This window comes from Triplophysa rosa, unplaced genomic scaffold (genome assembly GCF_024868665.1).
Source record: "Triplophysa rosa unplaced genomic scaffold, Trosa_1v2 scaffold392_ERROPOS45786+, whole genome shotgun sequence".
Taxonomy (NCBI): domain Eukaryota; kingdom Metazoa; phylum Chordata; class Actinopteri; order Cypriniformes; family Nemacheilidae; genus Triplophysa; species Triplophysa rosa.
Genome location: NW_026634391.1, coordinates 76,046 through 91,581, shown reverse-complemented (window position 1 = coordinate 91,581; position 15,536 = coordinate 76,046). Strand labels below are relative to the sequence as shown.

At 36.7% G+C, this 15,536-nt stretch overlaps 1 protein-coding gene across 1 annotated transcript; it reads left to right on the top strand.

Annotated features, from left to right (window-relative positions):
- The first annotated feature begins 6,073 nt into the window (after positions 1-6,073).
- Positions 6,074-15,339, top strand: LOC130550671 (uncharacterized). Its single transcript, XM_057328174.1, has 16 exons — positions 6,074-6,173; positions 7,323-7,424; positions 7,510-7,757; positions 7,838-7,906; positions 8,047-8,118; positions 8,285-8,356; positions 8,436-8,513; positions 11,815-11,862; positions 11,946-12,071; positions 12,254-12,424; positions 12,574-12,782; positions 12,871-13,181; positions 13,354-13,532; positions 13,616-13,788; positions 14,097-14,311; positions 14,911-15,339. Exons 1-16 carry the CDS (start codon positions 6,074-6,076, stop codon positions 15,162-15,164), a joined length of 2,427 nt encoding a protein of 808 aa, XP_057184157.1. The 3' UTR covers positions 15,165-15,339.
- Positions 15,340-15,536: the final 197 nt, after the last annotated feature.

Below are 15,536 nucleotides of genomic sequence, written 5' to 3'. Positions count from 1 at the left end.
AAATGTTATGCTTTTTGTTTTGTTTGCGAACTCACACGTATAACTGAGCATTCACTCCCACAGAAGCTAGGCAACCAGCTTAAATGTATCATTTGCAAAGACGTGCTTGCCGATTCATGACAGTTTATACAGAGTTGATCAAGCTTAAAAATAAGACAAATATCGTCACACTGTAAAAAAAATGAAGAAGGAAGTAAAAATGGAAAATGTGCTGTTAGTAACTCATTAGCCATAATTTTTACGGACATTTCCGATCATTTTAGAATATAACTCACATCAAAATTTAAATAACTGGACGAAGCTTCCAGTAGGCTATACATGACCAAGCATCATGATCATTTCGATCACAGTATTTGACCACATTACACCCAATAATGTCCCAAAAATGCTGATATTTAAAAAAGGTCCAATTTTAACAGATGCAGATTAAAAAAAAAAAATGCAGTTCATTGGAGCGAAAACAGGACGAGACGAGTCAAAATTAAGTGTCTGTTTGTATACAGCTGCCAATAATCTGTCTGTTTGAGCATTTTAAAAGTGATTAATCTCCTGATAATGTTGATAAAGTATATGAAAATAATGCATAATAAGAAAAATTAATGTAATTCATTTGGGCGCGAGTTGGAGGGACTTTTCGTCAAAGGAGGAGCTCATGTTTGCAATGGAGCGCTAAATAATCGTTGGGGAATGGGAAAGTTTTCCGAAGGAACGCAATTATCTCGGGGAGAGCTAAACCTTTAAACATTTTCGCTCCCTTTCGTATTTTTACATATTTTTTCATTGTATTCTTTTAATGATGGGCAGGCCACCGCGTTGCATCTGGTTTGACAGTGTGAGATATCTCAGCGTGACATCTCCAAGCCTGAGTATTTTTAAGATAAAGTCATTTTAATTTCCGTCTAATGAAATTTGAACAACTAACCGCCGATAGTGTCAATAGTGACAAAAAAATAATTTAAAGTTTTTTAGTAGAGATTGGCTTTTTCATAATAACCTATCATATTCGAGTATTTAAGCTCTTATTCGAATATTCATTTAATTCAATTAAGTTTATAAAGAGCAATTTTTTAAGTTTTTATCTAGTCACAATTCCACAATTCCACATCAAGCTCATAATTATAATTAAATATAAATAACGCAATAATAGTATTTCTTGTATATGTGTTTTTTTATTGAAAAGATTAACAACGTTGAAAAAAGAAAAATACATTAAAACAGCGTTTAAACCCACGCGGACCAAACGCATAAAAACAGAACGTTCAAGAAACGTACAAATCAGAACATATTGACAGTCAGTGGTATATGGTTATATGGTAACCTTTTAGTTTTTTGTTTTACAGGTTCTTGATAAGAAAAACAAGCATTTTACTCTGGTGAAAGAAAGTATGTTCCTAACGGTTTACAATAAAGCCGACAGCGGAGAAGAACCGCAGCTTTCGTTTGTCAATACAATAGCCAGCTCTGACAATGAATATCTGTTTTATCATTTATGATGTTTATAATAAATAAAGTAAACGGGCTTGATACCGCCATGCCGGCTGTACGAGTTAAGATCCTAGAAAATACCCCACAACCAAAACGGAGCCATTGTAGTGTTTCTGTTTATTATGTGACCGTCATCTGAGGAAGACTTACTAATTCCACTGATCACCACCGCATATAAATGCGTTGTTCTCTTTCTCGTTTCATTTTCAGTGTCTGTCTTATTTAGCTCTGCATTGTATTAATAAATTAACTTTTGCAGTTAAATCTACATTTTCATGTTTCAAGCTTAAATTAGATTTATTTAATGTATTTTTGACAAACGAACATGAATTTACAAGTTAGGGTAATAAAAAAATAACGTTAATAATGTAATATTACGTTGGTATTTTTATAGTATTTTAAATCATTTTGATGGTGATGTGAGAAGAGCATAACACATGATTCAGGCGTAAATTTGTATGTGTTTCTAAATATTTGTTCACTCAGATCACAGACTAATTTAAATATTTTAAATGAGAATGAGCATTAATAGTGTCTTTAGCCTACTAGCGGTAACTTAACACTGTGGTGAAGCTTTTTTATTCTTATGAAATAGACTAATAACGTTTTTAATTGCACATCGAATATTTGGGTAGTCGAATGAATTTGAATGAAAAACCAGCGGATAGCCAAGGGCGATGTATCCCATTTGGAACGCACCATCAGAGGGCCGCCGCTCTGCAGTTTAGCTCCAACTCTAATCAAGCACACCTGATTCAGCTAATCAAGATCTTCATGATGAGAAACTTCCAAGCAGGTGTGGTTGGAGCTAAATTGTGCAGAGCTGCGAACACCACCTGAGTTTGATGCTCTCGTACCTGATGTTTTTACTAAATAGCAAATTGTTGCGGTTTTTTTTACGACGCACTGTTTAACGTGGAGACAAGACAGTTGTTTAAGAGTTATAGTTGACGACCTATGTCTCAAATAGAAACTGCTTGATAAATTGTGAAACAGCTGAGTGGACTTCTGCGTAAAGGAAGTCGTAACGACAAATCTTGTTGAATTTTCTTTTTTAACTGCTGAAGAACACCACTGTCCCGAAAATGACAGCCTTGTAGCCCCTGGCTAATGCATTCATGGAGAGAGTTTCCTTGGCTTTGATGACGGCTCCAAAGACATGGGGAGGAGAAGGTCAGACAACAAATACATACATTTAAGATGAACTGATCCGTTGAGAACGCATGCATATATATATATATATATGTATGTATGTACATGTATATAGGCCTAGTGACAGGATAAACATACTGTTCTTTAAAAATATTATTTTTCATTAAATTTTTTCAATTACTGCAGTTAATATTGGACATAGTTTAATAAAGGTCAGTGCAAAAGCAACAAAAAATGATCTACATAAAATATGGTATTTTTAGGAACCACAAGCTTGTAGTGAATTTATGTTAGCTCGGGTAGCATGGTGATATTTGCATAAATAATAGGTGGCAGTTTTAAATGTCCTCTCCGACCCTAATGCGTTCCAGTCAATCACGCGCCACTGCTCATTAAAGAGAGCCAAAATAATATTTATTATTTGAATTAATGAATAACACTTACAAAAGAGACTTGTTTAATATGATTTCGTGCTGTAAAAATACTTTTATGTTTGTTTATCTTTTTAAAACACTGGGAATCTGACGCCCGTGACGTCAAAACAGGTCGGGATAATCTGCTCCGAGCTCAGAGGACGGATGTTCGACTTCTAAGTGCCATTCAAGATGTTTATTTCCGGGTGGGAAATCGGAGCTGTGTGAAAAAAAAAGTTGAGGAATATTCTTTTTGGGTCCAAGCACCACTCGTATTTTAACAGCTGTTTATTCATATCACATATTTAAGCAAAACTTTTATGAACTCATGTAACACTAGCCTACAGTCTCCAGGAATCTCCGGTATCCAAATATTATATAATTAAATAAATACATTTAAAATAAATTTAAAGAATTCATTAAAAAAAACGAATCACTAGCCAGGTTTCCATTACAGATTAGCGCAAAAATGAAGCGATATTTTCTAAATGTCGATTAAAAATATTGTGGAGTGACGGTTTCCACTAAACTATGTTATGCAAATAAAGTTTGCAAAAATACTTGTAGGTTTTATGGTAGGTTGCTAACCAACTTTAGCGCATAGAGCCACCTACTGTGATGAAAGAGTTAAGAGAAATGTCTATATTTCCTTATATATTATCATATTACCTCCCTGTTTCTAATAAATCTCCATACTGCACTCACAGGTTTGGAGCAGTATTTGGCCCATCATATAAGTAATTACGTGATGTGTATTCCTTCTTTCCAAATGGTCTGCCAAAACATACCGCGAATGGCATGCTTATTTTGTATGCCTTGTAAATACGTTAAAAATATATCTATTGCAGAAAAAACACCTTATTGCGGTATTTTTTTTGCGAAATTGACGTGTTTCCATTTGGGCGTATTTTCAATAAAAGGATTTTTAAATAAACTAGTCTGACGTCAGGAACCACCATTAAAGTGGTGCCTGACGTCAGACTAGTTTATTTAAATATTCATAAAGGGACGTAACGCTCCTCATAACGATGCACATAATACGAAAAGGAATTTCTGATATCCGAAATAAGACTGATATTAAAAATCACTAGTTAAAATGATAATTTTCGATATCAAGAATGGAATTTCTACTAGTAACAATTGCTATTTTTGATATCAGTAATTACATTTTCACTAGTAAAAATGTGAATTCTTGATATCAACAATCATGCAATCACTCGCAGAAATGTGTATTCTTGATATCAAAAAATGAATTTCAACTAGTAAAAAACTTAATTCTTGATATCTGTAATTGCATTTTTACTAGTTAAATATCACAATAGACTTCCATTCAAATTCAGTTTCAGATATCAATAATTAATTTCCTACATGTTAAAAATCTTATTTCAGATATCAGAAATGCAATTCTTACTAGTAAAAACATAATTTTTGATATCAACAATTGTGTGGTTACTAGTGATAATGTCTATTCTTGATATCAACAATTGAATTACTACATGTAAAAATGCCAATTTCTGATATCAATAATTACATTTTCACTAGTGACAATGTTAATTCTTGATATCAACAATGTGATTGTTACTAGTAAGAAAGCCATTTTAGATATCTACAATTACTCTCAGATTTATTGATATCAGAAATCTATTTCCTGATATCAGAAATACCAAATGCAACATGTTAAAATTAATTTACAGATATCAAGAATGAGCATTTCAACTAGTAAAAATGTAATTCTTGATATCAGAAATTGGCATTTTTACATGTAAGAAAGTAATTATTGATATCAAAAATTATGTTTTTTACTAGTAAGAATTGCATTTCTGATATCTGAAATTAGATTTTAAACGTGTAAGAAATGAATTATTGATATCTGAAACTGAATTTGAATGGAAGTCTATTGTGATATTTAACTAGTAAAAATGCAATTACAGATATCAAGAATAACTTTTGCAGTATGACGTCATGTTGATATCAAAATACACTATTCTGCGAGTGATGACGTATTGTTGATATCAAGAATACACATCTGCGAGTGATGACGTCATTTTGTATCAAGAATTACACATTTCTGCGTTGACGCATTGTATGATCAAGAATACACATTGTGCGAGTAAGTCATTGTTGATATAAGAATTACACATTTCTGGAGTGATACGTCATTGTGATACAATACAATTTCTGCGAGTGATGACGTATTGTTGATCTCAATCAAATTCGATAGACGTCATGTGATATCAAGAATACACATTTCTGCGAGTGATACGTATGACAAGATATTTGCGTAGTGATGTATACAAGAACATCGATATGACGTCATTGTTGATATCAAGAATACACATTCTGCGAGTGATGACGTCATTGTTGATATCAAGAATACACATTTCTGCGAGTGATGACGTCATTGTTGATATCAAGAATTCACATTTCTGCGAGTGATGACGTCATTGTTGATATCAAGAATACACATTTCTGCGAGTGATGACGTCATTGTTGATATCAAGAATTCACATTTCTGCGAGTGATGACGTCATTGTTGATATCAAGAATACACATTTCTGCGAGTGATGACGTCATTGTTGATATCAAGAATTCACATTTCTGCGAGTGATGACGTCATTGTTGATATCAAGAATACACATTTCTGCGAGTGATGACGTCATTGTTGATATCAAGAATTCACATTTCTGCGAGTGATGACGTCATTGTTGATATCAAGAATACACATTTCTGCGAGTGATGACGTCATTGTTGATATCAAGAATTCACATTTCTGCGAGTGATGACGTCATTGTTGATATCAAGAAACACATTTCTGCGAGTGATGACGTCATTGTTGATATCAAGAATTCGCATTTCTGCGAGTGATGACGCCATTGTTGATATCAAGAATACACATTTCTGCGAGTGATGACGTCATTGTTGATATCAAGAATTCGGATTTTCCCATCATGCCTTGCCCTTTTGGCGCCTTCAACGGTAATAGCTAGCTGCCTGAGAAGCTAACGGCTTGTCAGAGAGTACACATGATGGAGGAGGAAAGCGCAACAGAGGACACGGCAGTTTCTGCGTTCGACAGAGTTTTTAATGTCACTAGCAGGGCAAGAAGGGAACTTGTACAAGCGGGTACTTCAAATGAGAACTTGCTTGCTACTACACGGAGGCTGTTTCGTAGGTCTCGAAATCGACTTTCAGGTAACTTTTAGACCGCAATCAGTGACGGCCAGTCTGTGCGTATTTATTTATTTATTTAAAGGTTTGCTTTACTGAAAATATTTTAATGTTTACGATTTACGTTGAGTAAGTTACAAAGCATTTCGTCAATTATTTATCTTGAAGTCAAGAGATGGAACTTTTTTTGTTGTAAAACCTCATGCTTGTCATTGATTTGTCTTATTTCAAACGGTAGCATTATGAGAGATTCCCCTCTGTGTTAAACATTAAGCCCCGATTCACATTTCGCGACTTTTGCGCGTGCAAGTTCGTTAATTTAATTGTAGACACGCAGCAGGCGCGCGCAAAGGAGCGAAGCACATGCGGCGGCTCGCACATTTTTCTAGGCGCGTCGGCGCCATATCGAGATGGAAATAGTTCAACTTTTCGGAGTTCCGCGCGGTCACCGTTTTTTCCCGTCACAATTTTAGACGCGCAATGTGTAGACCTCTGCTTTTCGGTATAGAGCTTGTTAATCGACGTCACCCAGCGTTGAATGTTGCGCCATCTTGGAGGATGTCTGTTAGTGTGTTCAATGCAGTGTTTTGTTTTTCTTGTTTGATTGGGCAATAAACTGTGGTAGGTCGGTCTTGCTGCGTTAAAACTGCAATAGAATTATGTAGAGTCGTTCAGGAAAAGCCCTGGTTCTTTCACTTTCGATTTCTCCATATATCAAACAAAACGAGTAACGGTACATATCAAAAGAATTCTAGCAGCGGAGTATGAGCCTCCCAAGATGGCGGTGCCACTGCAACATACATACATAGAGCGTGACGTCATCTTCACATTCTCTATAGAGATATTCACTTCTGATTAATATTCATGTCCATTTTTACAATTTTACCAACAATCCTGATTTCTGCAGCTCAAACATGGTAACCACAAATGTTTTTGCAACAGTTACCATAGATTAACATGGTTACTACAAAGGGTTTGATGACATGCTGAAAAAATAAGCAGCTGTGGTGCTTTTCAGTACTGCTCTATATTTAAAGGGTTTTTTTGCCCTTAATTTACTGACTTTATCAATGATTTTCCTTAAAGGTACACCTGGAAGATGAGAAAGTCCAACATTCCAACTGAGGCTGTTTTTGCTTCCTGGCCTTTCCTTTACAAAGCTACCAACAGTGGTTGAGCGAAGAGAAATAAAAAAAAATGGATTTGGTAACTGCAAATTATTGGAAAATAATGAATCAATATTTGATAATCAATCAGCTAACGTTGTTAAATAAAACCCTGTTTTTTCCAGGTATCCCTGTGGATGATGTGGGTAGAGAAAAAGTCTCGCAGATTCAACTGAATTGGACTTTGGCAGATTTCAAACAATTTATCTGTCAAAGTTTTCCTAATGTCAGTCTAAATTTGACTGGATATGAGGTGGCCAAGGCTGACAGAGGAAAGAACTTAAAGAAGGTTCAGTTTACTTCTGTCAAAGAACTGAAGCGAGCTCTTGGCCGGAGTAGACTGTACATACTGCCGTTAGCAGAGTTATCCCAGGTTTGTAACTGTTATAATAGTCTTCAATAATGTAAAAGTGTGTTGTTGTGTTCATGGCAATCTGAACATTATTCTGACAGGAATCCTCACCTCTGAGTCCATCAAATAATTCTGAGCGGGCATCCAGCTCTCAGACAGCTCCATCTGAGGTGATTAATCTTACTGTGTAGAAAACAGCAATGTGGTAACCAATGAAAGCAATGCAGTTACCAAGAGAAAACAATATGTCAGACTCTCTGGGGAATATTTGTTTCTCCTAAGGTTTGTTTGTTTATTAATGCTTTAATAGGTCTTGCAGCAGTGCCGAACTTTGCAACAAGGCGATGAATGTGAAGAGGTTTTAGTAGCAGACAGAGAAAATGTAAGTATGCTTTAATTATCAAGACACTGCATCAAGCCCTTGGCCGGAGTAGACTACAGTGTACATTGTGCCATTAGCAGAATGAGCAGAATTATACCAGGTTTGTTAGAAAATGTTTAAAAGTAAAGGTTTGGTTTTCATGACAATCTCACTATTGCTCTCACAGGAACCTTCACCTCCTTTGAGCCTGTCAGATAATTCTCAGCGGGCATCCAGCTCTCAGACAGCTCCATCTGAGGTCCATTTTACTGAACGTCCAAAATGACCATGTGGTAACAAAGTATTTGTTTCTCATTACATGTTTATTGCCTTAATAGGTCTTACAACATTGGCGAGCTTTGCGACAACAACAGGACAGTGAATACGAACAGTCTTTAATAGCAGACCAAGAAAAGGTATGTTTACACTTCAGTTTTCAATACACTGCAGAGAAAAACTCATTAGCCATGAAAGTTTACATTATTACAGGCATGCCATACTCACTACTATTTGATAATGTTTACTTCCTTTTTCTAATATTGAGAGGTGTACGGTTTGACCCTCTTCTTGCCACGTGGCCAGGTACAAAACGCAGTGCATCTTGTGGGGAGGACCTTTTAAATTTAACATAAACAACTGTTTAACATAAGCTTTCCTGTGGCTCAGTGGTTAAAGCATGGCACTTGCAATGCCAAGGTCATGGGGTAGATCCCAGGGAATTGCACATAGTTAGAAACAAATGTATAATGCAATGTAAGTTGCTTTGGATAAAAGCATCTGCCAAATGCATTTAACATAAACAACCGTTACTGCAGATGTGTGGCCTTTATCATGAAGCGAGTTGAACAAACGCATGGTTGCAGTAAGCTTTGAGTTGACAACCTGGTTTACATCACATTTACGCATTCGGCAGACGCTTTTATTTAAAGCGACTTGCATAGCATCATACTACACATTTGTCTCTTAAGTACGTGCAATCACTGGGATCGTACCCATGACCTTGGCATTACTAACACGCATGGATTAAAGTTCTCCGTCGCTATGACGGATTTCCGTTAATTGCAGCGAGTCTACGACGGATTTCCATCAATTGCAGGGTTCCCGCCTGTCCTTAATGTCTTAAATTCACTTTTCATAATGTTGTTAACCCTTTATGCGTACGATCACACCAGTGTGATTAGAACATTACGCGCTTTGGCTGGCACTGAGCCAGAGACAGACTCGGTCACATATCACAACTACGCAGTGCTTTCAATGTTTAATTTAGACTTCAGACATATACACGTGGCTACAAGCACAAAATACATTTAGAGATTGTCTATATAGCGGCAATAACAACCTACTCAAATGTAATTTGACGGATGTGTTTTATTCACATCAGACACAGCATCTGCAATGTAAGCAATTGTTAAGATCACTCAATTCTTCTGTCAGTTCACCAGGCACTTACGTTTGTGTTTTTAAGAGAAGTGGATGAATTCACGTGATGTAAATCGGCAGATCTCAGACCACGGCAGAAACAAACATGGCGGCGATCGCTTCTGGATCAACTAACGCGATCATTATAAAAGTGTTTAAACAACAAAACACATTCACATGCACATATCTGACAATCGGAATGTCAGATATTTCATGACATAGTTAACAGTTTGTGAATTTTTTGAGTAAAAGAATGTAAAAGCAATGCATCAGTCTGTGCTGTGGCTCTGCGGTGTGTCACATGATAAGCAATGCCGCGTCGCCATGGAAATGTTAAAGTGATAGGCTACCTTCTTAACGGTCGCCTTGGGAAAGCTAGTCAAACACTGTAACTAGTCACTGTAACTAGTCAAACACTGAAACGGGTGTCAGGTGTAGCCAAGCTTCAGGAATATGGTTTCTGAAGGCAGAAAAAGTGAAAAGCACTCTGCCCAGATAGCACAATCCATCTGGCTTACGTCTATTTGACGTCTGCATTTACATCTGCAAGACATCTGCAATACGTAGTTTGCTCATCTGCAATACGTCTCGGAGACGTCTGAACGTCTGTAATACATCTGCTAAAGATCTGGAGATCTGCTGCGTAAAAACATCTGCTAAACATCTTAGAAAGAGCTGTTGTACATCCATTCTAAATCATAAACATCTAACAGACATCTTCTAGATGTCTATATGATGTCTGACAGCAGACATCTCCGAGACGTATTGCAGATGAGCAAACAATGTATTGTAGATGTCTTTCAGATGTAAATGCAGACGTCAAATAGACGTAAGCCAGATGTATGTGTGCTATCAGGGTGGAGACAAATACAAACAAAATGTTTGGTCTTAAGTTGTGCTTTTATTTTGTTATTTTTTTCTGTTAATTATTAAGAGTTTCAGAAAACATTGTTTGGTCTTATAAGATAAATTACAAAATGCACTGAAAAGTTATAGATATAAATAAATACGCAAACTGGCAATACTACGTAAAGTGGTTCAAAACATCTCCCTTTAAAACGCTATTGGTTTTGACTATTTAGATGAAATGTCTGTTAAAGGAATAAAACATGGCCTGAAAAAAAATCAGTCAGAAGAATTTTTCACTTTAATCCATGAACACCATGCTCTAACAACTGAGCTACAGGAAAACTCAGCTTCTACAGGAAAGATCAGGTTCAGGTGTAGCACAACGCTTGGCACAAAAGATTTTCCTTCTAATATCTTATCACTTATCAATTTAGAGCGAGAGATGCATGGGGAGTGGCTTCATTGCATCAGATAGACGTCACTTGTGTCACAGCTGATTGGTCTAGTTTTGGTATGCGATCTCTAACCCAGAATAAAACCTGCTCTGGAGCAGGTTATCCGTGTTGCCTAAATTACCATGGCAACAAATCCCACTCCAAACCAATCCACCTTCTTGAGCCCAAAAACTCACAGTATGCTCAAACTATATGCGAACTTACCTGGGCAAAAACTGAAACCGGCTTCGTGATACAGGGTACATGTGCGCTTTTGTGGCCTAAATTTAATTTCTGGTACACATCCGCAAGAAATAGTCCATGTAGATTATTTCTGATAACAAGCAAAAGAAGTAAATACATTACATTAGCTGGCAAGTTAAAAATATGTATAGCCAGTATTATTTTGGGTTACCAGCAGAAGAACCGTTGCTTCCCTAGACTTAAAGGCATTGTTTTTGATTAACAGCGGCCACTAGCGTTGTATTATAGAGTTGCAACGAATCGTGGCCACCACAGTACAAAAAGATGTCGTTCTCATGTTGACAGGGAAGAGATTTTGCGGGCATTAGAAAGAGCGAAGTCTTATTTATTACATAAAATAAAAGGTCTGTGGATTTTTAGTATAAAAAGAAAAGGATAAAAGTCAGGCAGCAGCTAGGACCTGCGTTAATAAGTCTTTCCAGCAGAGACACGTTAGGACCCGCAGTACTAAGGCTTTTAGCAGAGATACTCACAGATATCTATGGAGATACTTTCCAGCAGAGAGACGTTGGAGAGAAAGATATTCTTAAAATCACCCCCAAGGAGGTTGCTTTGATTCGGATCAGTATGCGAGTAACTAATATTAATATAAAATAACTGTATCAGCCACTAGCGAGACCGATAAACAAACACAATACCGAAAGTTAACTTCGGGCCAGGCACGTGCGTCCGATGAAACGGTCTAAATAAGGGGTTGTTAATTAAGCTCTGATATATAAAATGGTGTAATATACATTTTAATTATAAATAGGAAAGGCGACGCCAGTGCTTGGAGGCTCAGGAGAAGATTCGACTTAAGGTATGTGCTATTTGAAAAGGAGTAAGTATGATCTTTTGGTTCATGGAAAGTATACTGTCTTCTTAAACTTGGTGATGTAATAGGCAATTGAAGACCGACACCAGAGGATTATAAATCTTGAGGAACCCATTGATGGTGTGCCGATCAAATTTAAGTTTCCCAATGGACTGGAAAGGATTCGAAAGTTCAACTTGTCTGAGACAATTCAAGTAAACTACTGTTGTCTTTTATAAATTGTGAATTATGGTGTCAGTGAAAAAATGTACTACGTAATACTTGAATACTTATTTGAGTATAGGAAACAAGGAAATACAGTCAACAGTGTTGATAATAGTTCACAATAAATAAATGTACTGTATATCGTCACTTACCTGCCAATTTCTGTTTTTAGGTATTATTTGACTTTGTTGGTCAGGATGACCTGTCCAGTGAAGTTTTCTATGTTCAGGAAGCAACATCATCTACACCTCTTAAAAATAACCTTTCAGGAACACTGAATGATTACAACATCAAGGGGTTTTCAACTCTGTACGTTGTTTGGACTTCATCGGAGGAAGCACCTGTGAGTAACCTGCTATGTACTGTATTTATGTATGCTGTATTTTTTCTTTAATTTTTCTGAAATATTTACCAAAAAGTTCAAGTAAACAGAGCAGATGGAGCATACAAGTGAATTCTGAAGAATGTTTTACCCCATCCTTTTGTAACCAGTCATTAGCATCGCCACATGAGCCATCTACTTCGGTACAGAGTGCTTGTCATACTCCTTCACCACCACACTGGTCACCTGCACCTTCACCTCCACACTGGTCACCTGCTTCTTCACCTTCTTACACTTCTACTCACTGGTCACCTGTACATTTTTCTCCCACTGAAGCAACCTCTGTGACAACAGATAACTGTGAATCTACTTCAGCTGAGTACGTGTTTGTTTGAACTTTTATTTTAAGATCTAAGGTTTTTTTTCAAAATGTTAAACCTAAGCAATTTTACTCCTTTGTGTTTTAGATTTGATCTGCAGATGATTTTGGAGAAGCTTCATAGCAGAGTTGATCTCTCTTCTTGTGCCACAAGCAACCAAATCAATGTAATTCGAGACAACCTATTACAGGGCAGCCTACAAGCTTTTAAACGAAGGCGTTTTAATCCAGGAGCAAGGCTGGATGTGGTTTTTGTGGATTCTGATGGGGTTGGTGAAGGAGCTGTAGACGAAGGTGGTCCCACCAGGGAATACCTGCGTTTGCTGATGAGGGAAATTCAAACGTCAAGAATTTTTGAAGGACCTGAAAATAACAGATTACTGGCTCTTGATACTCATGGTAAGGATTAGCTCTATTTCATTTTTCATATCATGACTTGTTAACATACAGGGTGGTTGATGAAGGTGCTTCGACATTGAGATACATTTCAAAGCATTTCTTAAATGAGATTACTGTCAAATGTCCCAGTTAACCTGAATTAACTCTGCTTTTTCCTAACTGTGTTTCTTAGCTCTTGAGAACGGCTTGTACTCGACAATTGGAAAAATGATTGCAGTCTGCATAATTCATGGTGGCGTTGGACCTCATTTTTTTTCTGATCGTCTCTTTATGCAACTCTTTGGAAAATGTACACCTCCTGTCTCCCTTGAGGAAATAGCAGACAGATCCTTCAGAGAGAAACTCTTGAAGGTGATTGTACAGTTCACATTTACGGTATCTCCGTGTTATAAATGCTTTCCGCGTTCATGGCTTTTCTTATGCTTTATTTGTAGATTAAAGATGCAGACTCTGTTCAAAAATCACATGCTACAATCTCAGATGCTGTGGACTGTCTGAGCATGATGGGAGCCTTAAGGTATATCTCATCTCTGGAAGAGAGAGATTCCCTGGTCCAATCTGCAGCAGATTACTTTGTGAATGGGCGGACAGTTTTGGCCCTCAGGCAGTAGGTGTACATCACAGAAACAACGGAAAAGCACTGCATGCGCATTAGGCAATTTTTTACCAATTGTGATAAAAATCTTAAGACTAAATGTTCTGTGAGAAAGTACATTATGGAATTTGATGGGACAATAATTTTTAGGTTTTTATATTGATTTGCACTGTCAATGTTTTTAGGTGATATGGTGTTATTTTCAGTCATAAATTTTTAATTCCTCTTAAAACATCTCCCTGACCACTTTAAGTATCAATAAACAAACACAAAAATGTCAAAGTCAAAATTGCGTATTATGTTATTTTGTTGAATTTTAGGTTTGAAGAGGGTTTGAAAACCCTTGGTCTTCTTGAAGAGATAAAGAATCGTCCTGAAATCTTTGAGGATCTGTTTGTCAATGCAGTCAGACCACTGGGTGCAAAAGATCTGTCCACGCTTTTTCAGGTGAACTTCTCACCCCTTGGGAGCAACAAGAGGCAGTTGGAAAATAAAACCATTTGTTTCTGGAGAGATTGGTTAATTGATGTAGAAGGTAGGTAGAATGTTTTATTCAATATTGCAACTGATTCTTTGTGGTGTAAGAATTTTATTTGTATTTAACATGGATGTAGACAATTAAATGTATTATACTTTTCTGTCTAACCTTGTTTTGCTACTTCATAACTGATCTGAGAACTTTGGGGCCCGAGACCTCTTCTAGCAAGACTGTAATATTTCTAAAAAAAACAAAAAAAAACATGATCATATCAGTTAGCCCTCATTTGCATGTAAAGCCATTTTAATAAAACTGCTCAATTTCACAATTCATGTAGATTAATCCACTAACCCCTGGTTTTGGATTGAAGCCTACCAAGGTCCCTGGACCCCACTTTGAGAAGGCCCTGGTTTACTCTGGCTACTCTGACAGCCTTCAAACTTAAAGCTTTTAAAACGACTTTAAGCTTTCTCAAGCAGATATTAAAGTTTCTGTTGATTTTTTTTGCATTTTTCTTTGTGTTTGCTGTAAAATTATATCTGTATAGAATCTTTGATTGGATCTTAAGGCAAAATGTTACATGCTCCCTTATTTGTATGTTGCTTTTGATGAAATATGCTAATTTAATTTTAAATGTTTGCAATCTGTGATTACAGAAGGGGACTGCAATCCTTTGACCTTAGAAATGGTGCTGGAGTTTGCATCTGGAGCCTCATCTGTGCCACCACTAGGATTCCCACATCAACCCCAGATTGAATTCCTTCATGAAGATGGTCAAGAAGACAGAATATTTCCTGAGGCCAACACGTGCCTCATTGTCCTACGACTTCCGATTCATAGTACATATGAATCCTTCAGGACCTACATAACTGAAGGCATTTTGCAGTCGCCAACTTTTGGCATCATGTAATTGCTCATACCTTTACAAGTTAATAAAACACTTTAATGTTAGTGTTGTACTGTTTACAATATTTGTTACCTGTATTTGGTAATGTCCAAATTATACTGTATGTGGGGTTACAGGTGCGCAGTTTGTGTCAATACAATGTACCTGGATTTTTGGCAGATTGTTTAATTTGCAAAAATAAAAAATCTGAATAATTTATGACTGCATTATTCTAAATCCTTTATTTCAGTCTCCAAATAATTCTGGTAATCAATGCTGAGACGGATCAAAGATGTACAGTAAGCTACAGCGCATTGTGCAAGTCTATGATTATATGTTGTATCACTGTAAAATGTTGGTGTAGGTGAAAAGTATTACTTTCGTCAAGAGAATAAA

Bases quoted from the DNA above. Each gene is read 5' to 3' on its own strand.
- LOC130550671 (XM_057328174.1), top strand. From the start codon at position 6,074: ATGATGGAGGAGGAAAGCGCAACAGAGGACACGGCAGTTTCTGCGTTC. The intron at 7,907-8,046 runs GTGATTAATCTT...ATGCTTTAATAG, and splicing joins CTCAGACAGCTCCATCTGAG to GTCTTGCAGCAGTGCCGAAC. The intron at 13,789-14,096 runs GTAGGTGTACAT...GTTGAATTTTAG, and splicing joins ACAGTTTTGGCCCTCAGGCA to GTTTGAAGAGGGTTTGAAAA.